This window comes from Erinaceus europaeus, chromosome 3 (assembly GCF_950295315.1).
Source record: "Erinaceus europaeus chromosome 3, mEriEur2.1, whole genome shotgun sequence".
In the NCBI taxonomy this organism is placed as follows: Eukaryota; Metazoa; Chordata; class Mammalia; order Eulipotyphla; family Erinaceidae; genus Erinaceus; species Erinaceus europaeus.
This window is the reverse complement of record NC_080164.1, coordinates 123565511-123586004: the sequence shown is the minus strand read 5'-3', so window position 1 is coordinate 123586004 and position 20494 is coordinate 123565511. Positions and strand designations below refer to the sequence as shown.

Below are 20494 nucleotides of genomic sequence, written 5' to 3'. Positions count from 1 at the left end.
GATATTTTTATTTACATTCACAGAGTAAGCATATTTGTATGCATGGCATTTCATTCTCTTGTCATATGTCTAATTTAATTCTTCAATAGCTGAAGGTCCCAGAAAGGGTAGAATGTTCTTTGTATAGGGGAGGAAAACTTTCAAATGCAAGCTGAGAGATGCAAATCAAGTTTATTAAAATACAAAGCAGACACAAATTAGCAGCCCTCAAGGGTGGGAACAACCGTGTGACTTCTTTGTGTCATCTTTGGTGTTTCAGAAAATGAGTAGGTGTGTTACTCTAATCTGAGGGTGGAACATTCCTTGATTTTATGGGGAAAAGGGTGAGGATTCCTCATAAAGCTAAGTCTTTCTAGTTCCTGACCTTAACATGGTCCTTTCCAGACATTGCCATAGCCATCATAAAGTCTCGGTGCTGGGGCAATGATTCTTACTACGTTAATGTATTATAACTGAGATTGGGGTCTCTTGGAAGACTTCTTCAGTTTATATCCATCCTGGCTTTGGCTGGTCTTCAGGTAACTGCTTTATGTTTTGCTGGCAGTAGGACACTTATAAGTCGCTCCTCAACTATTGTAATTGTTCAGTTGTTGGGGACACCACACTATTCTTTGACAGCTGCTTATACCTCCAGACTATTTCCCTCATCATTAATGTGTGGTGAGGCCTCAGGTTCAATCCCTAACACCACATGATCCTTAGATACAGTTTTAAACTTCCACTTAATGAAGAATATGAGCTCAGACAGCATATGACCATACAAGGCCTTCTGGAGAGCGAGCTATTGGGTGCATAGATGTTAATAATTGTTAAATCTTCATTGTTGATTGATCCTCTAATCATTATGTAATGGTCTTGCCTATCTTTTATTATTTTATTTAATTTAAAGTCTATTGTGTCAGTGATGAGAATGGCTGTTCTTGCCTTTTTTGTGGTTCATTAGCTTTTATGATAGTTTTCCATCCTTTCACTTTAAGTCTGTGTTTGTTGTGTTGGGTCAGATGGGATTCTTGCAAGCAGCATGTGGTTGGGTTGTGTTTTCTGATCCATACTCCCACTCTGTGCCTTTTGATGGGTGAGTTTAAGCCATTGACATTTATTGATATTATGGATTGAATGTATTGTATCGCCATTATTCAACAATTTTTTTATTTGCTCTGATATATGGCAAGTATTATGATGATGTTTATAAAAGATCTTTTATATGCTCTTTCAGGGGAGGCTTTCCTCCTTTAACTGTTGTCTGTCTGAGAACATTTTGATCCCTCCATCTAGTTTGAATGAAAGTCTAGCAGGATATATTATCCTTGGTTGAAACCCCTTTTCATTCAGGGCTCGATAGATATTTTGCCATTCTCTTCTGGCTTTTGGAGTTTGAGTGGAGAAGTCTGCTGATAGTCTTATGGGTTTTCCCCTGTATGTGACTTTTTGTTTTTCTTTTTTTGTTTTTCATTTTAACTATGATGTGTCTTGGTGTCTTCAGGTCTGGGTTGATTCTATTTGGGACTCTCTGGGCCTCTTGAATCTTAATGTCCTTTCTGTTTTTTAGGTCTCAGAAATTTTCTTCCATTATTTCCTCTAGAATGTTTATTTCCCCTTCCTCTCTTTCTTCCTCTGGCAGGCCAATTATACAAATGTTACTTCTTTTGAAATCATCCCATATGTCTCTGTTGTTGTTTTCAGTGTCTCTCAATCTCTTTTTAAGCACTTTTACCTCTTTCTTAGTTTTCTCTACCACACCCTCTGTCTGGCTAATTCTGTTTTCTGCTTCTGTTAATCTACTTTCCCTTCCCTCAGCTTCTTTCTCCAGCTCATTTATAGTATTAGCTTGTTCTGATAGTTGGCCTTTTAGCTCAGCTATTTCAGCTTTCATTTCTCTAATTAACTTGAGGTAGCTAGTATTTTCCTTGAGGGTCTCATCTATTGTTTCCCTAATTCTCATAGCCCTTTCCTCCATATTTGTCTTCATTTCAGTGATTACTAGGCTTACTATTGCTTTCATACTTTTATTATCTATGGTTACTTCTGACTGATTTGGAGTTTCTTCTGGGATCCTGTCTTGATTCATTGTAGTAGTAGTTTTATTTGCTCTTGATTTAACCATTTTTTAATTTATGTGTTTTTTATTTTTCTGTTCTGTTGTTCTTCAGATGTTGTGTTTAAGTATAAGCCATGCTATATTAAATATCTTTATGACAAATGCAGTCACCAACCTCAGAAATTACAGCTATAGTAACTGAAGCAAGGATTGATGCAGTTTAACCAATACCAGTTAGCCAAATAATGCCTACAATCCAAGAGAAAATAGCAACTAAATCCAAATGAAAAAGAAAGAGAAAGGAAAAAATGGAAAGTAAGAATAGACAATTATGCAAGTCTACTGTCTACTGTAAATTCTAGGGATAGCAAGAGGAGAAAGAGAAGTAGAGAAGAGAGACACACACAGAGAGTCCACTTTGAGTCAGATTTCTTCCCCCAAATCATTCCCAAACAAGTGTCAGTGAATTCAGAATGCAGAAGAAGGAGGAAGGAAGAAAAGTGGACAAGAACAAGAAAAAAAAAAAAAAAAAAGAGCAGTGAAAGGAAAGAGGTGTTTTTTTTTTTAATTAGCTAGGAGGAGGGGAAAAGGGGAGAGAGGATGGAAGAGGTAAAGTGAAACAAATTTCTCTCACAATGGATAGGACACCCAGTCACCTAGCAATGGAAAAAACAGTAACAGTTAATTTTGGCTAACTGAAGGGGGGGGGGGGACACACATATATATAATAGTAATAATAAAATAGAATAGAGTAAAAAAACCCTAACAGTCAGTCTGTAGCTTGGATGGCTCCAGATTGGCTCAGGCAGCCTGAGCAAAGACAGCCAATTGTTAAAAAACAAACAACAAAAATAAAAACCTCCAGGTAGTCTTTCCCAGGCAGAGGTGAGGCTCTGATTGGTCAGATATTTTGTCACTCAAATAGAACTCCAGCCACTTAGAAAAAAGAGAGAAGGAAATCATAAAGGAAAAGGATTGGAATGACACCCCTGTTGAGCTAGGCATCTTGGTAAAGAAAACAGCTCAGCGGGGAGCCTGCTATTAGCAGCTCTCCAGCCCCTGGGATCTGGTTATGGGGTGGGGGCAGGGGTGCGCTTCAGAAATAATCAGAAGATTTCCTTTCTTTTTCCTCCGTTTTCTAACCCAAGACTGAGCTATAGGATCCCTCCTTGGTGTCACACTTAGGGCCCCTTATTCACTGTCCTGCTGACATCCTAATATCCTACCCTATCCCACCACTGTTGTCAGAGCTCATGCCAGCAGCTGCCTCCAACTAGCCATCTTGGCTCTGCCTTCGAGAGCAAGCTATTAACATGACAACTTACTCTACTGGTTAAAACTGTTTCAGAAAAGAAAAGGATGCTTGAAATATTTATTTTTTTGTGATTAATTAAAATGCTTAGCAGTTCCACGTGGGAATTAATACTTTTACCTGCTAATGTGCTAGATAGACTTTATTCCTACATCTTCATATAACATAGCTGCCTTCTTTTTAAAAAATATTTATTTATTCCCTTTTTCTGCCCTTGTTTTATTGTGTAGTTACTATTGAAGTCATTGTTGTTGTAAATGGAGAGAGGAGGGGAAGACAGAAAGGAGGAGAGAAAGACACCTGCAGACCTGCTTCACCACTTGTGAAGTGACTCCTTGCTGGAGGCTCGAACCGGGATCCTTATGCTGGTCCTTCGGCTTTGAGCCATGTGCCCTTAACCCACTGTGCTACCGCCCAACTCCCTACAATTCTTTTTGTTTGTTTTTTTGCCAGAGCATTGCTCAGGTCTGGTGCATGGCAGTGTGGGGGATTGAACCTGGGACTTTGGTGCCTCAGGTATAAGAGACTCTTTGCATAAGCATTATGCTAACTACCCCTGCCCCATAGTTGCCTTCTATAAACTGTAAAATAAGCAGTGCTTAAGACTGTTGATTTCTTCCTTAGACTGAAGATGGTAAACTAATTGTGGAAGGAATGCTGGACATTTCCTGGGGAGTAAAACGGCCTATACAGCTGAAAATACAAGATGAGAAGCAAATTCCTTTTTTGAAGTCACCAGATGTCTTTTCAAAAGGGTAAGCTGTCTTTCATGTTCAGTTTCTTAGGACATGATCTTTGTTTTTTGCTTTTTATTGTGTGTATTCAAAAGATAGGGGTGTTGGGGGGCTGGGTGGTGGTGCACATAGTGAGGAGTGCAAGGACCCTTGTAGGATTCCTGGTTCAAACCCCTGGCTCCCCACCTGCAGGGATGGGTCACTTTGAAAGCAGTAAACTAGGTCTTTAGGTGTCTTTTTCCCCCTCTCTGTCTTCCTTTCCTCTCTCAATTTCTCTCTGTCCTGTCCAACAATAGCAGCAGCAACAACAACAATGGAAAAGATAACCCTGGAGGCAAAACAAAAAAGATAGTGTTATTAAATGCTTGTACAACAATCCTCTGAGCATCCTTATGAATAGATGTGCACTAGGGCTCTGAGGAGGCAGGTGCTTTTATTTTTTATTAATAAAAAGGAAACATTGATAAAACCATAGGATGAGAGGGGTATAACTCCACACAATTCCCACCATCAGAACTCCATGCTTTTTTTATTATTAATATTAATTTAATTTATTTTTTATTTAAGAAAGGATAAATTAACAAAACCATAGGGTAGAAGGGGTACAACTCCACACAATTCCCACCACCCAATATCCATATCCCATCCCCTCCCCTGATAGCTTTCCCATTCTCTAGCCCTCTGGGAGCATGGACCCAGGGTAATGGTTGCAGAAGGTGGAAGGTCTGGCTTCTGTAATTGCTTCCCCGCTGAACTCCATGCTTTTTACAAGCTTCTTAGTTACCATGAGGCAAAGCTGGGTTGAATCACAGTATTCAGATTTCAGATCCTGGTTCTTCACTTTGCTCTGTTGCATGATGTCTGTGACATGATGTCTCAGCTATGATGGCCTAGTGATTAAGGTCTTGACTCAAATAGACCCCTTACCTGGTCACCATGGTGAGGGAAGAGATACATTTTAAATTTCTTCTCTTTGAAACAAAGGGCTTTCCCTGCTTTCTGAGGAACTTAATTATTCTTCATTTGATTGTCTCAATTCTGTTCAACTAGACATGGCAACGTGAATTTGTACACGTTGTACACGCTCAAAAATGTACAAAACATTAAACTGGGTTGATTACATTATCCTTTGCAATTTTTAGAAAAATTAATAAACCCAGAAGGAATGATTAATATACAGGTGTTTTGTTGTGTTCCTCCCTCCCTTCTTCATTCCACTGTAATCACAATTTCTCAAATCATCCCAATCTGGAATATATATGTGGGGGTACCAAGTCTTCTCCTCATCATTCTCCCATCCACTATTAGGAGGGCTGGAGTTCTGGTAGAGCAAAAGGTCAAGAGAGACTAGCTAGGACTTTCCCTTCAAATCTGATCTTTGGTCAGATCCAAGGAAAACCGGGTATTACCTTGAATAAAGCCCCACTTTTTCTTTAATAAAATACTGGAACCTCACCTTACCAATATTTCTCAAACATGATGGTCCAGCAGTGCTGAATATTTTGTAATTCCTGATACATAGCATACAGTTTCTCCTCTCTCCTCCTCCTCCCCTCACACTTTTCCCTACCCCCCTCCTCCTCCTTTTCTTCCTGCTCCTTCTCTTCTTCTTCCTCCTTATTTGTCACCTCTGGAGTCTAACCACTCTAAGTAGAGTTTTCAGTGAGAATAAGAGAGAGGAAAGGATACCACACCACTGAAGCTTCCACAATTAAGGCTCAACATGTAAATGAACATTGTAACACTTGTACTCTACTGGGTGTACCACCAACTACCTGGCCAGAAGACACCAGTTTTCAGCTCTGAATTGTGTAGAAGTGTTATCAGATAGAACTGTACAGACTACTAAACTGGAGGCCAGTTATCAAGAGAAAACTGGTGAGAACTTTTATGTATTGTTAAATGCTTCCAACATGCGCAAACATTGCCTTGTCCAGGTTTCAGGATAAACACCATTCACAAATTTACACTGGGTAGTCATTCTAATGAATTGAGAAATATAAAGGAAGTAAAAATTTGATAAACAAATAGGATGTGGGCACTTATTCATCTGTACTGTAACAAGAGAAAAATCTCACTCGATGTTATTCAAATGCACAGCTGTCCAGTTGCTGCTCATTATCTCATTCTACCTTGAGTTGACTGAAATGTGACAAATTTGACTTGAGAAGGCATTGAAACAGAAAAACTAAATTGGTACAAGCAAACAAAACTTTTGTGCAGATGTCTTCTTTTTCAAATGAAAAAAAAAATCTCCAAAACAAAATAGTTAGATATTAGAGATCGAAGTATTGCCCACAGAGTTGCTCCCATAAAGGATCACAAGTGGCCATAGTTCAAACAAGCTTATTTATTTTTAAACTTCTGCCACTCCCATTCAGTTGACTCAGTGTGACTCATTTCAAAGATAATGAAAACAAACTGCCAGGACAAACTAATGACGTTCTCAAAGGGTGAACTGGAAAACACAGGGCTGCTGCTCTTCCTGAAGCTGGAGTGCACACCCTCTGTGTTCTTTACTTCATGTCCACCTGCCAGAGAGAGCAAAGCAGAAATCCTCTAAGAACTGAGGTGCAATTTTTGCTCACTGGAATCCACTATGGGGATGGACACATGAGGCATTTTAGGGAGGGTGGGGGGTATTTTGTTTCTTTACATGATTTCAATTGAGTCTCAACATTGGAATGAATGATGTTTTAAAGGTGGCATCCAGAATGGATGTCTAGGTTTGGAACAGAACAGACAATTACACCAAGATTATGCTGTGCCTTTCTGCTGAGTGTACAGCTAGTTACACACAAAGGATTCTTGGCCAATTCATCACATATGAATGGAATCCTGTGAAAGGGATGTTGTAGGGTGGGGAGGCAGGTAGAGTCATTGTCTGACAATACCAATAATATTTCATACACTGAAAGTATATACTTCAGATTTCTTCCTGTAAGTTTTATTCTTGTGGTCAAGGGCAAGAACAGTTTTCTAGAGAAAACTTTCTCAACTATAAAGGAAGTAATTCCTGTTTGAATACTATTATTTAGATGAATAGTGAAAAGCCCTTGTGAAGGATATACCCTGAGGATATCAATTTATAATCTGCTGCAGTTGATGGAGAGGATAAATATTACTTTCTCTACCAGTTTCCCAAAGTTAAGGACTTCTAAGTATAAGTGTTTTGAATTTTAATTTAAGAACCAAAAAAATATTCTGGGATAGCCATTCAAATAGCAATTGCTTCATGTGATTATGCAAACACCATACTGCATCTCCTTGACACTGTCCCTAAATTTCCCATACTTTCCAATTTTTCATGGGTCAAATAACTAACACACATCAAAGGGAACTACTTAGATAATTTTACAGTGAGTTTGTAATATAAACAATGATAGCAAATTTTGCTAAATCTTATTATCTTAGATTCTCCCTACCTTGCAACAGCTTGAATATTATAGTATTACACTTATACTAACACTGCCGTGTGTACAATAAACTTGGGCAGAATTAGCATTCTTTGTGTGTTTAAACTATCCAAGAACATTGTGAGATAGTCATATCATAATGGACTATATTGGCTTTTACTAATCTTATTTGCACATGTTTGTTATGATATATTTTATTTTGTTTTTGTGGAGCCAGTGCCTCAAACATGTGTGATTTCACCTTTTCAGACCATTTTTTTCGTTCAGACAGAGCAAAGAAAAAGCTAGAGAGATAGAGAGGTGAGATACCACAGCACTTTCTGTATGTTGCCAGAGCCTAATCCTGGAACTTGAGCTTGGTAAAGCATATACCCTGGCCAATGAGTTATTCTTCATCCCAATAGCTTGTATGTTTAATAGAATCTATGTAGTCGAGTTTCAATTTATATCTGAATTATTGTTTGAAGATATGTTCAAAATAAATACAGAAAGTATTTTAAATACATGTTGACCACCATATCACAAATATAATGTCATAAATACTGTAATTTAAGATAAGTATACCTATAAACACCTACATTATCAATATTAATAGTCTACATCTGAAAACAGTCATAGTCCATCATAAATGGAATTACAAGATTTGTTACTTTTCAGGAGAATGGCACGCTGGGGGGAATTTGATGATCTTTATCATATCAGTGAGCTGGACAGGACCCGGGCTCCAGAGTCTGAAGCAGTCAACTTCCAGGAAGGTGAGTATTGAGCTTTTACTACTGGGAAGATTTTATAAAATTAGTATAAAGCATAAATTCCAAGTATTTCTCTAAAATTTGGTATTTTACAAAATATTGTTTAATAAGCTTTTATTAGGTATTCTTATTTTTAAAAGCCTTTTTATTTATTACCTACAAGTTTTATATGCACTATAAAGTGGAAGAGAAAACAGAGAAAGACTCTGATACATGCAGTGCTGGGGATCAAACCAAAAACCTCAGGCATCCCAGCCCTGTGTTCTACCTGCTGAGCTATTTCCCTTGCCACTTATTTTACATTTTTAAGAGAAACTCTTAGGAAGACAAAAGCATAAGACATCAGAGTGCTGGGATGATATTTAAAAATCTTACTTTGCTATATAGAAGATGATTTTCTAAAGTTATATCAAGTCACTTAGATTATTGGATCCGGAAGAGTTCATTTCAATATTTGTCTAAATAAAATTGTTCAGTATTACCTACAAGGATTAGGATTATTTATTATACTTAGTAGTTTTTTATTATGTTAAATCAAAATTCTCAGGCTAAATTTTACATCTTTTTTCATTCTTTTTGGGCAGAGTTAGAGTTTTTTTCTTATAGAAAAAGTTCTTTGTCATTGCAGTGAACTATTTATTATTAAACTTCCCAGCCACAGTCACAGGCCTGTGTTTGAGAAGCAAATCTGTCTTTTCTACACAAGAGCCTAGGAAACAAAATTTATTCAAGAACCACTTACATAAACTTCACTTAACGCATGAAATCATTTGATAGTACAATAGTAATAAGAGTAAATAAAATTAAGTCAATTTTCAAAATCTCTTCTGATGTATAATGCAACTTCATTCATAGAGAAGCTTATATGATATGTAATGCCAGGTACACATTCATTTAATGGACATTTCCCCCCAGACATTTAACTCTGCAGTGTACATTATATTGGGAATTGTGGATACAAAGGTGAATAAAAATTCTCTCTTATCAAACAGCTTTATGTATGTAGACAAGTCAGATGTATAAAGAAATATAATACATTGATTAGAATGAACAAAATATTGCCCTTTTTAAATCAAATTAAATTTTAATTCTTTTTTTATTATTTATTTTCCTTTTTTGTTTTTTTGTTGCCCTTGTTGTTTTATTGTTGTTATTGTTCTTGTTGATGTCGTCATTGTTGGATAGGACAGAAAGAAATGGAGAGAGGAGGGGAAGACAGAGAGGGGGAGAGAAAGATAGACACCTGCAGTCGTGCTTCACCACTTGTGAAGTGACTCCCCTGCAGGTGGAGAGCCTGGGACTTAAATCAGGATACTTGGGCTGGTCCTTGCGCTTCGCACCACGTCCACTTGACCCGCTGCACTACCGCCTGATGCCCAAATTTTTAATTCTTAAGGAGTTCAGTAATTCATTTCCTAACAATGTACTATTGTGTTCAATTTTCATTTGTGTGTTAGGTAAGATGCTCTGAAGACTCAGTGCCACCAAACAAATGAATTTAATGTAAAATTTGCTTTTAATGTGTTGGTTTTGAGAAATTAAGGATAAAAAATATGACTTCCTCACAAATTCAGACTAACATACAAATAAAATCCCGACTCCAGGGCCAACGCTATGAGGTGATGGCAAATAGAAAGGTGCCCAGCAAGTGGTACATTAGTATGAAGGACTTCATGTGTGAGGCCCTCTCTGATGCCACATTACTACCACATATGCCAGAGTTAGACTCTAGGTCTCTCTCAACCTCTCTTTCTTTCTTTTGCTAAACAAATAACTAAATAAATCTCAAACATAGACAATAAAGCAGGTCTGAAAATTAGGTTTTGCTTGGAACTGGTCCTGATAGCAACACTGGGACTGGAACTATACTTAAAGCCCACCCAGAGTAGAACTAGGGAGTGGGGTGAGCATGACAAAGAGGGACAAAGAAGAAAGGAGAGAGAAACTTAGTCTTTTACCAGAGTCCCATGAGAGTTTTTTTTTTTTTTTTTTTTTTAATGAATTGAGGTCCATTAAACTAGAAGTTTATAGTTCACCTAAGAAGACCATGCCAGGAAACCAGGTATCAAAATGTAACTCTTGAAGAACCAGGGAACTGAAATTCCAAGATCCGAAGGGGAAAAAAAATCACTATGGCTGAAAGATGGGAGAAGATTCAACACCAGGAATGGCATTAAAATGTTTCTTTCCAATAAATGATAAACTTATCTGTGTAGATATAGTAAATACATCTCCTCTCTTTTTTGCTTTAATCAGTTTACTAGATAGTATTGGATTACCATGAGCAACAATATGTGGTTTTTATATCTTCCACTGTGCATCTTTTTAAAGCTGACTATTTTAGTTGATGTTTGTATAGTTTTTTTTTCAAAAAGAGGTAGATAGGTAGTAGACACTATATATGATGGAGCTGTTTTAAGCATTCTCTAAAAGAGAAATCCATTAAAATATCACATGAGTTCATATCAAACTTATCCAACCAACAAAAGAAAAATGCTAGCTTTTTTATTGCATTAAGTAATAATAATGACATAAAAAGTAATAATGATGTTAGTAGCTGTCACTTACTGAGACTCTGCTAAGAATCAGGCATGATACCTTACATGAATTACATGAATTTTAGCTTTCCTGTAATCCATAGAGGTCTGAGGAGGAGCTGAATACTGAGACTGGGAGTAGGTTCCATATCCCTGGGTGGGGAGGTAATACTACCCAGTTGGAGAGACGAAAGCATCCTGCTGGCTTTACTTTCATGAGCTCACCAACAACTTCCAATTTTGTGTTTTTCTCCAAACCATCCACAATTCAGCTTCCTGTACTATCTCTCTAAGAGTCTAGTATCTGTAACTAACATGCCATTCTTTACAGGATTTCTTACTCATTGTCTTATGACTCCAAGGAATCTTTTTTTTGTATATATATTTTTTCATTTATGAGAGAGAGAGAATGAGAGCATCATTCTGACACCAGAGATACCGGGAATTGAACTCAGAAGCTCATGCTTGCTTGAACGACCAACACTTAATCTACTACACAAATTTCCCTGGCTACCTCTTGGTGTTTTTTATATAGGATTTTATTCAACTAATCCTTGAACATATACATATGAATCTGGAAGAATCTCAATATCTTGACACTAAAGATCCCAGAAAAATCCATGTATATTTAAACATTAGTGCTATAGAATGATGAAATATGGGAGTCGGGTGGTAGTGCAGCAGGTTAAGCACAGGTGGCGCAAAGTGCAAGTGCCAGCATAAGGATTCTGGTTCGAGCCCCCGACTCCCCACCTGCAGGGTAGTCGCTTCACAGGCGGTGAAGCAGGTTTGCAGGTATCTATCTTTCTCTCCCCCTCTCTGTCTTTTCCTCCTCTCTCCATTTCTCTCTGTCCTATCCAACAATAACTACAACAATAAAACAAAGGCAGCAAAAGGAAATAAATAAATATTTTTTTAAAAAGAATGATGAAATATCTGTGCCTATTTGATGATACTTTGTTTACAACATTATTAATAATAATTAAATTAGAACATTATTTAAATGCCACGGTAAAATGAAACACAGATGTGCTACCAGATGAGACTATTCTTGCATAGGAACATTGTTAAATCTTCACTGTTTAAAAGCACTAGCGCCCATTGCTTAGCAACATGCACCAATCCACCCAAGATGCAAAAGAATTGGGCAGCCAAATAATATGACTTATAATCTTTATTCTTCCCAGATTATTTATCTTACCACAGCAATACTCTGAAACTTCAAGCTGATGAAGAGCCAGACTCCCCTTTGCTCTACAGAACCATGAGTGAAGCAGCCTTGGTGAGAAAGAAGATAAACCTTCCAAGGATAGACCGGATGAACAGGCAGCACCATAGGGCCTCTATTAATGGACACTTTTATAACCATGCAGTGAGTACAGTTTTACTAGTGCCATTTAAAATATTTTATCATTTGACCCACCTTTTCTCCCCCTCTGGAAACCGCCACTCTATTATCAGAAATACGAGTTTGTTTTGTTTAACTGCCCTTGTGAGTTGCTTTGTTTCTTTGTATTCCACACATAAGTAAACAGATAATTATTTGTCTTTTTCAGTCTGACTTGTTCTACTAAGTATAGTCTCAATGCATGTTGTCACAAATGGTAACAGTTCGTATTTTTAAATTTTTTTTTATTTTCCCTTTTGTTGCCCTTGTTTTTTATTGTTGTTGCAGTTATTATTGTTGTTGTTATTGATGTTGTCATTGTTAGATAGGACAGAGGGAAACAGAGAGAGGAGGGGAAGACAGAAAAGGGGAAAGGCACCTGCAGACCTGTTTCACCGCCTGTGAAGCAACTCCCCTACAGGTGGGGAGCCAGGGACTCGAATCAGGATCCTTATGCTGGCCCTTGCACTTCGAGCCATGTGCACTTAACCCACTGCACTACTGCCTGATTCCCTAATATTTCGTATTTTTTATAGCTGAGTAGTATTCCGTTGTGTACATATGCCTTATTACCTTTCCCTTCTCTCTCTCTCCCTCTCTCTCTCCACACACACACACACACACACACACACACACACACACACACATTTCTCTCTTCCTCTCTCTCTCACTCTTTTTTTTTTCTTTCAATAGGGCATGGAAAAATTGAGAGGGGAGAGGGAAAGGGAGAGGAGAGGGGAAAGTGAAAGAGAAAGAGGGACACCTTCTTCAGCTTCGCTTCACTGCTCATGAAGTTTCCCTCCTCAAGGGGGGAAAGGGTTTTGAACCCAGGTTCTTGTGCATGGTAGCATGTACATTCAACCAAATGCATTGCTGCCTAACCCCACCACATCTTTTCTTATCTACTCGTCTGTCGATTGGCATTTAAATTGCTTCCATATTTTGGACTGCTGTGAATAATGTTACAGTCAACACAGGGATTAGGTACCTTTTCAAAGTATTGTGCAGTTCAGAATAAATGCATTCCAGGATAAATATCCAGAAGTGCAATCACTGATTACTCTATTCTTTATTTTTCAGAAATGTCCATACTGTTTTCCTTAGTAGCTGCAATTTACATCCCCACCATGGGGACACGCCTTCCCATTTCTCCACATCATTGTCAGCACTTGTTTCTTGCTGTTTTCATAAATGACAACATAACTGTATGAGGTGGTTTTTAACTGTGTCTTTTATTTGCATTTCCCTAGTAAATGATGATAAATATCTTTTCACATCTTTGTTGGTAATCTGTATACCTTTGCTGACATGTTTCTTTACTGATAGTATATCTTATTCTAGAAATAGTATAAAGCTGCTTAAAAAGACACAAAGTATTTAAGAAAAACAAAAAAATTTTTTATACAACTAGTAGTCACAGATTCTTTTCCCCCATAAGAAAGTCAAGTTCAAGATAGTGAGTTGTCAGGGAGGTGGTGCACTGGATAAAGCACTGGACTCTCAAGTATGAGATCTTGAGTTCAATCCCCAGTAGCACATATACCATGGTGATGTCTGGTTCTTTCTTTCTCTCCTCTTATTTTTCTCATTAATAAGCAAATACAGTCTTAAATTGAAATGTTCAAGATAGTGACTCTTGTTGTTTGATGTAATCTTAAGTACTGATATGATAATTTTTTTCCTAGACATCAATCTTCACTCCAGTCTTTGGGTCAGAAACTAAGGTCAGAATAAATAGTGAAATGAATACTGAAGAAGTAATAAAGCAACTTCTCAAAAAATTTAAGGTAAATGTTAGCACTAACTTGAGTTACATGGGGCAGGAATATAGTATAACAATTTATGTGATAAACTTTTATATCTGAAGCTCTAGAGGTCTAAGGTTCAACTGCCAGTACCACCATATGCCAGAGCTGAGCAGTATTCTAGTGAAATAGTAAATAATAATAATCTGATTTGTAAACATTGGATGTGTAATTTGACTGTAGACACACATGCTCACTCTTCTAGGAAAAGTCTATGAATATGTAAATCTAAATTAAACATCCAGTTATGGAGAATTTTTTGCTATGCATAACCTATAATAATTATATCCTGAGAAATTACATTATTCATGGAGAACAGAGAAGGTTTTATGTCTGAATGTGAAAAATGAAAGTAAGGACAGATATAATTTGTACCTGGCTAGCTTTGAAAACTAAGAACTCATGCCATTCTCTTTCCTACTGACAGATTGAAAACAATGCCCAGGATTTTGCACTGTACATTATTTTTGCAACAGGAGGTAAGAAAATTTGATTGGTCCTTTGTCATGAGCTTAGTGTGTTCTTATATTTGTTCTTGGAAAGAGGAGAGAGAAGTTTGCCTTATTCTTAGAAGAAGTGGAGGGAAGTAAGCAGAGAAGAAAGTGAATGAATTTTAGATCTTAAGATCAAGGTACCCTGTAAGAGTTTATAATAGAAAAAACATGTTGCTCAGATATTAGATTATCTTCTTGGAGAGCAAAGCTCTCAAATCCATTGAGAGTTCCCAGGAATTTTTGAGAATTTCAGTTGTTGACTTCTGCACTTCTTACTTTTTGCATTCCTTCCTACACATTAGAACTCTTACTGGAGTCTCATCTTGTGCTATTTATCTCTTATTACCTCTTTTTCAGTATAATATCTGGTATACTTAGGAGTGTTAGCTCTTTTTTAGGAGAGAAATCTGTTGGGAACTTAATAGGAGACAAAAGAATAGCAGCAGGACATTGGGAATGCACTAAGTGTGTGGAGCCAGGAGCAAGGAGTGACAGAGTCCAGAGAAAACCTAAGGCAAGGCTGAAATGAATACTTTGAAGACTGTAAATTGAAAAACTGTAAATGTCAACTTATCAAACTACCACAGGTTATAATTTAAGTATCAGGATATTCAAGCCAGAAATTGAATGAAATTTATTCTATTTAAAGTAACACATTTTGATGCCCGAACAGCCATAAAAAAGTGAAAGCAGCTTTCTGATCCTTTTTCCAGCCATGACATCATCTCCCCACACAATAACTTGGATCCACCTGCGTATCAGGTTTCAGGCTCAGGGAAGAAAAAAAAAAAAAAAAACGACTACTATAGCCACCGGCCCTTTGGAATATAACTAGAATATGCCTACTAGCTATCTACAAAACGGAGACCCCCCACCCAACTCTTCATCTGCACTATCCCAGCCTTTAGGTTCATTATTAGTCAACAATTTGTTTGGTTTTATATGTTAACTTTCTTTTCAGCCACCAGGTTTCAAATGCTAGCATGATGCTGACCAGACTTTCCTGGACAGACAACCCTACCAATGTGTCCTGGAGCTCCGCTTCCCCAGAACCCTGCCCCACTAGGGAAAGAGAGAGGCAGGCTGGGAGTATGGATGGACCTGTCAATGCCCATGTTCAGCGGGGAAGCAATTACAGAAGCCAGACCTTCCACCTTCTGCATCCCACAATGACCTTGGGTCCATATTCCCAGAGGGTTAAAGAATAGGAAAGTTATCAAGGGAGGGGATGGGATACAGAGTTCTGGTGGTGGGAATTGTGTGGAATTGTACCCCTCTTATCCTATGGTTTTGTCAGTGTTTCCTTTTTATAAATAAAATAAAATATAAAATATAAAAAAGTGAAAGCTAGTTCTCAAAAATATATAAAATTCAAGGTTTTTATCAATGGAAGATATATATGTTTAATGAGTTATGAATATACATATGCACACATGTCTAGGTTTTCATAAACATTTATACCTACAGAAAGTTTATTATAAAAACATCAGGTTGATACCTGCTTATCAAAGAGTTCTTATATAATTGTAACAAAAAGAAACAATTCAATAAAGACAGAGTGAAGTGCAATAAAAAATTCAGGGAATAAAAAATAAAAAACAGTTCTAAGAAGTCTTAAATTCAAGGAAATGCTGTTGTCAAGGAAATGCAAGTTCAAGTCATAATGCACTGCCATCCCACTCTTACTATAATTGACAAGGCAGATAAAAATTATTCTACCTGTGGTTGCTATGGAAAAGAATAAAAGGCTATTTTCATTCAATCCTGATGAGAATAAGATTTCCTTTGCTTTTTTTGGAACTATTCTAACAATACTTGCCATAATTTGCAGCATACATATACCTTAACCTCCACAATCCCATTGATGAGACTACTTCAAAATATTGAAGGAGTAGTACCTATAGATTTGTGCTCAGGGCTATTTATAATGGCATAAAGCTAGACTGAAGATACAGCTCTGGCTGTTATAGTACCAGCCTGAATAACAGCAGCCTCAGAGGTCCCAGGTTCAATTCCTGGCACCACCTTACCTCATAACTGAGTGGTGAGTGCTCTGGTCCTTTCTCCTCTCTCGTTCTTACTTTATAATAGAAAATACATATTACCAGGAATCCTGACTGCTTTAAAAAAAAAAAGTAGAAGCATTAACATGTTGACCTTTGACTGTGAAAACAGTAAATAATACCACTTTAACAGTGGAAAAGCTGACCTTCTGTATCCTAGTGTTTTCTTGTCTTTTACCCTGGGTTAAATCCAATCCAAGAGAAAAGGTCTGACTCTTGAATCTTCTAGGAGTCTAGAAGAATTTATTTCATGGATGGATGATAGCATAAAATAGACATTCTGGTCTAACTTTGCCCTTTTGTCTATTTTAACACAGCAGACAGCTTGTTCTTTAACAATAAAAATTGTCAGAGCTGTGAGTATGCCAAACTGGAAGTTATTTTCTCATCTGATTGTCATGGCTTAATGAATAAAGCCTGATGATTGGGAGAAATAATGAACTTACTGACCCCAAGTGCAAAAATATTCTGAATATATTTTTTTAAAGAAGAAATAGGGACCAGATATAGTGTGAAAGGAAAAAGAAAGAATTCAAGATATTTAAAAATTTGGGGGCCTGTACAGCTGGAAAGGCAGATAAGTGAACCAAATGTCTTTCTTCCCAATGGACTCTTCACTACAGTTGATACTTGTTTTTATCAGCAGAGAGGAAACAGCTAAAGAAGACAGACATTCCAATACTGCACAGGCTTATGCAAGGACCTTCCAAAATGAACGCTCGCATTTTCCTCATGGAAAAAGATACAGAAGAAATTAGCAGTGATGTAAGAATACCACCGTCCTAGATATAGTTTTGCTTCCTCAGCAACTTTCACATAAATGCTCTTCCTGTTTTATTTATTTATTTTTTCTTTTTCAGGTGGCTCAGTATATTAACTTTCATTTTTCTCTCCTGGAGTCCATCCTTCAAAGATTAAGTGAAGAGGAGTCAAGAGAGATTCAAAGAACAAGATCAAAGTAAGTTAAAAATATGCAGTCTGGTTTTGGGTCCTTTAGTAGGTTCAATGAACAAACACAATGTGTCCAGATTTTAATGCTCTCTCCTACCACCTTCATTTTCAGGTTTGAAACCCAGAAGGCTTTCATACGACATTGTATTCAAAATAAACAGGTAGTAAAAACAGAGACAACAGTTTAGTAGATGTCACTACTGCTAAAACACTTTAAAATTAGAGAGATGTTACTATATGATGAAAGAATAAATTCTATACATGCATTCATACAATCTATATGTACTTGAAAGTTAAATGCTGAAAAAGCTTGTCTCTCTTTGAAACAATGAAGTTCAGGTAGGTTCTCAGTTGGAATAGAATGAACTGAATTTAGTTCAGTAACTGAAATAAGCTTGGATACTGTGTATCCCAAATAGTTTTTATAGTAAAATGCTCAATGAACTTGAATTTAAATGGTGTTTTCAGATACCATGCAGTTTTAATTTCTTTTTGCTTAAACTGCCAAGGACTGAAATATCCTAGCCAATTCTCAGAAAGGAATCAGAAATAAAAGCTGCCAGCACTTGACCCATTGAGGAACCTGACAGTAACAATGTTTCCCAACTCCCTGGATACACTAGCATTTTTCATAAAATCTGGGACTATCTTATACTAATAAGTGATTGTTGGCTATTAGTAACATCAAAACAAGCTGTTCAGTGGAATGAAAAAAATCATGTATTCTATTAAGAAACCCAGTTGTAATTTTTTCAAACTGAGTCTTTGTCTTTTCAAAAATGTCCTTGAACTTTTTTGTTTATTTAAACTAGTTTTTTTAAATCTTTCCAAACAAATATACAAGAGAGATTTAATATGTTTCATCAACTAAGACAAATTTTGGCCCACAATAACTGTTGGTGTATTAATGGATAAAAAGGATAAAGCAAAAACTATTGTAGTTCAACTTGGGTAGGGAATCTGGCATTCTACAATATTTCTCCAAGACAACTCATTCTACAACTCTGAAGGTACTTACAAGTCTTCTAAGCTGATTTAAAGAAAAAGAGACAGAAAAAAAGGAAAGAAGAGAAAAGAAAAGAAGAGGAAAAAAGAGAAGCACTGAGAATATCACAGTATTATCTATGACTTTATTTATGAACTATATATTTAAATGGAGTGGTATACAACATTCTTCCATACTTTTCCCACTTACACTGTATTAAATTACTTATTACATTACATGTACTAAGGAGTAATGTTGTCTTTAATAAACCTAGCTGGATTATTATGAAAATTGGAATATGAAACATACTATTTCTTAGTATCAGTTAAACCTCAACTGGATGAAAGTACAAGTGCACCAAGACCATTTCAGGGGCTGGGCAGTGGCACACCTAGTTGAACAGGTATGTTAAGAAGTGCAAGGACTCAAGTTCAAAACCCCTGGTCCCCACCTGCAGGGAGCAAACTTCACATTGGTAAAGCAATGCTGCAGGTATATCTCTCTCTCTCCTCTGTCTCCCTCCCTCCCCCTCTCCTTCCCTCTCTATCTCCCAGTTCCTTCTCAATTTCTCTGCCTCTAACCAATAAATAAATAAATAAAACAAAATATTTTAAAATAACATTCAGCTTTAGGAAATATAAACTCTTGTATTGAGTTAAATGGGCTTTTTAAAAAACTAGAAGGGGGAGATAGAGCACACAACACTGATGCTTCCTTCAATGTAATGGAAGCCAGACTTGAACTTGGGTTACACACATGGCAAAGCAGTTCCAGGTAAAATAGGCCTTTCTCTTTTCTCTTTCACCAATCAGTTAGGAAGAACATAGTCTCATTTTGTTCATGTAAGGCAAATACAGCAATTAAATTTAATAATAATTTAAAAAGTAGTATCCACTACCTGACATAAATATTATAAAAATTAACCCTTAATATATTTAAATTTTACAAAATGAGTTAAAAAATATCAAAGTTAGGCTAAGAAGATAGCATAATGGTTATGCAAAGGGATTTTCATGTTCAATCCCTAGCACTACCAGAACCCAGAATTAAACAGTGCTCTGGTAAAAAAGCAAAAAACAACAACACATACACACAAAATGGGTTAGAGAAATGGGCAGATGGCATAAAAAGTAAAGTCACAGAAAGAAAGGTGCAAATGCCACTAAGTATTTGGGGGAAAAGTTTTACTTTAATTGAATCAAGTGTATTAGTCTGTGTTCTTCAGCTGGGAGACAGGAAATACAGAGAAATTCAAAAGGAAGTATGTACATAAAGGATTATATAGTACAGATGGAAAAGTAACTACAAAGATGGAAAATGACATTTACATGGTATTCTTTTTAAATTTTATTTATTTATTATCAGATAGAGACAGAGAGAAATTGAGAGGGGGAGATATAGAGAGGGAAGAGAGACAGAGAGACACCTGCAGTCCTGATTCACCACTCATGAAGCTTTCCACCTGCAGATGGAGGGGACCAGGGGCTTGAACCCAGGTCCTTGCTCACTGTGATGTGAGCACATAACCAGGTGCACCACCACTTGGCCTCTATATGGTATTCTAATGCTAAGAGAGATTGTCCTACATGGATAAGCTTTGAATGAAGGGTTGACTTCACTGGAGGTCTGCTTACAGTCTCTGGTTAGGAGTCTGCTGCGTTGCCCAGGCAAAAACAGAGCCACAGTCACAGGGCAAGCAGGAACCATCCAGGATACTAACCAGAGACGGCAGGTAGACAGATGTGCACAAAGACTTGAGGCTTCACTGCTGGTACCAGCCCTGGATCACTATGTCTGTTGACCCACAGAAAACAGAGGACATAGGTAACAGAGTTGGGGTGCTGCTACAGGTGCTACTGTGAGGACTGGGATCTAGAAGAGCCTCTTTTGCAGGAACCACGTCTGCATATGACCTATGACCTCACCTGTGAGTGTAGACATAGGCTAGGTGGGTGACTCAGTAGATGTTCATGCCCCCTCACCTCCTACCCTCAAGAGCTAGTGCTGAGTTAAGAAGATA

At 37.2% G+C, this 20494-nt stretch overlaps 1 protein-coding gene across 6 annotated transcripts in view; it reads left to right on the top strand.

Moving 5' to 3' along the window:
* The window catches only part of RASSF6 (Ras association domain family member 6), a 51676-nt gene extending 32960 nt beyond the window's left edge, over positions 1–18716 (top strand). For 3 of the 6 annotated variants that reach the window (XM_060187850.1, XM_060187853.1, XM_060187852.1), the window contains 8 exons: positions 3975–4105; positions 8158–8255; positions 11977–12161; positions 13862–13963; positions 14409–14460; positions 17182–17303; positions 17399–17496; positions 17602–18716. In XM_060187850.1, coding sequence (XP_060043833.1) covers positions 3975–4105; positions 8158–8255; positions 11977–12161; positions 13862–13963; positions 14409–14460; positions 17182–17303; positions 17399–17496; positions 17602–17677 — 864 coding nt within the window. In that variant the 3' untranslated portion in view covers positions 17678–18716. The remainder of the gene's footprint in view (positions 1–3974; positions 4106–8157; positions 8256–11976; positions 12162–13861; positions 13964–14408; positions 14461–17181; positions 17304–17398; positions 17497–17601) is intronic. The other 3 variants (XM_060187851.1, XM_016188365.2, XM_060187854.1) reach the window with 3 other exon arrangements.
* Positions 18717–20494: the final 1778 nt, after the last annotated feature.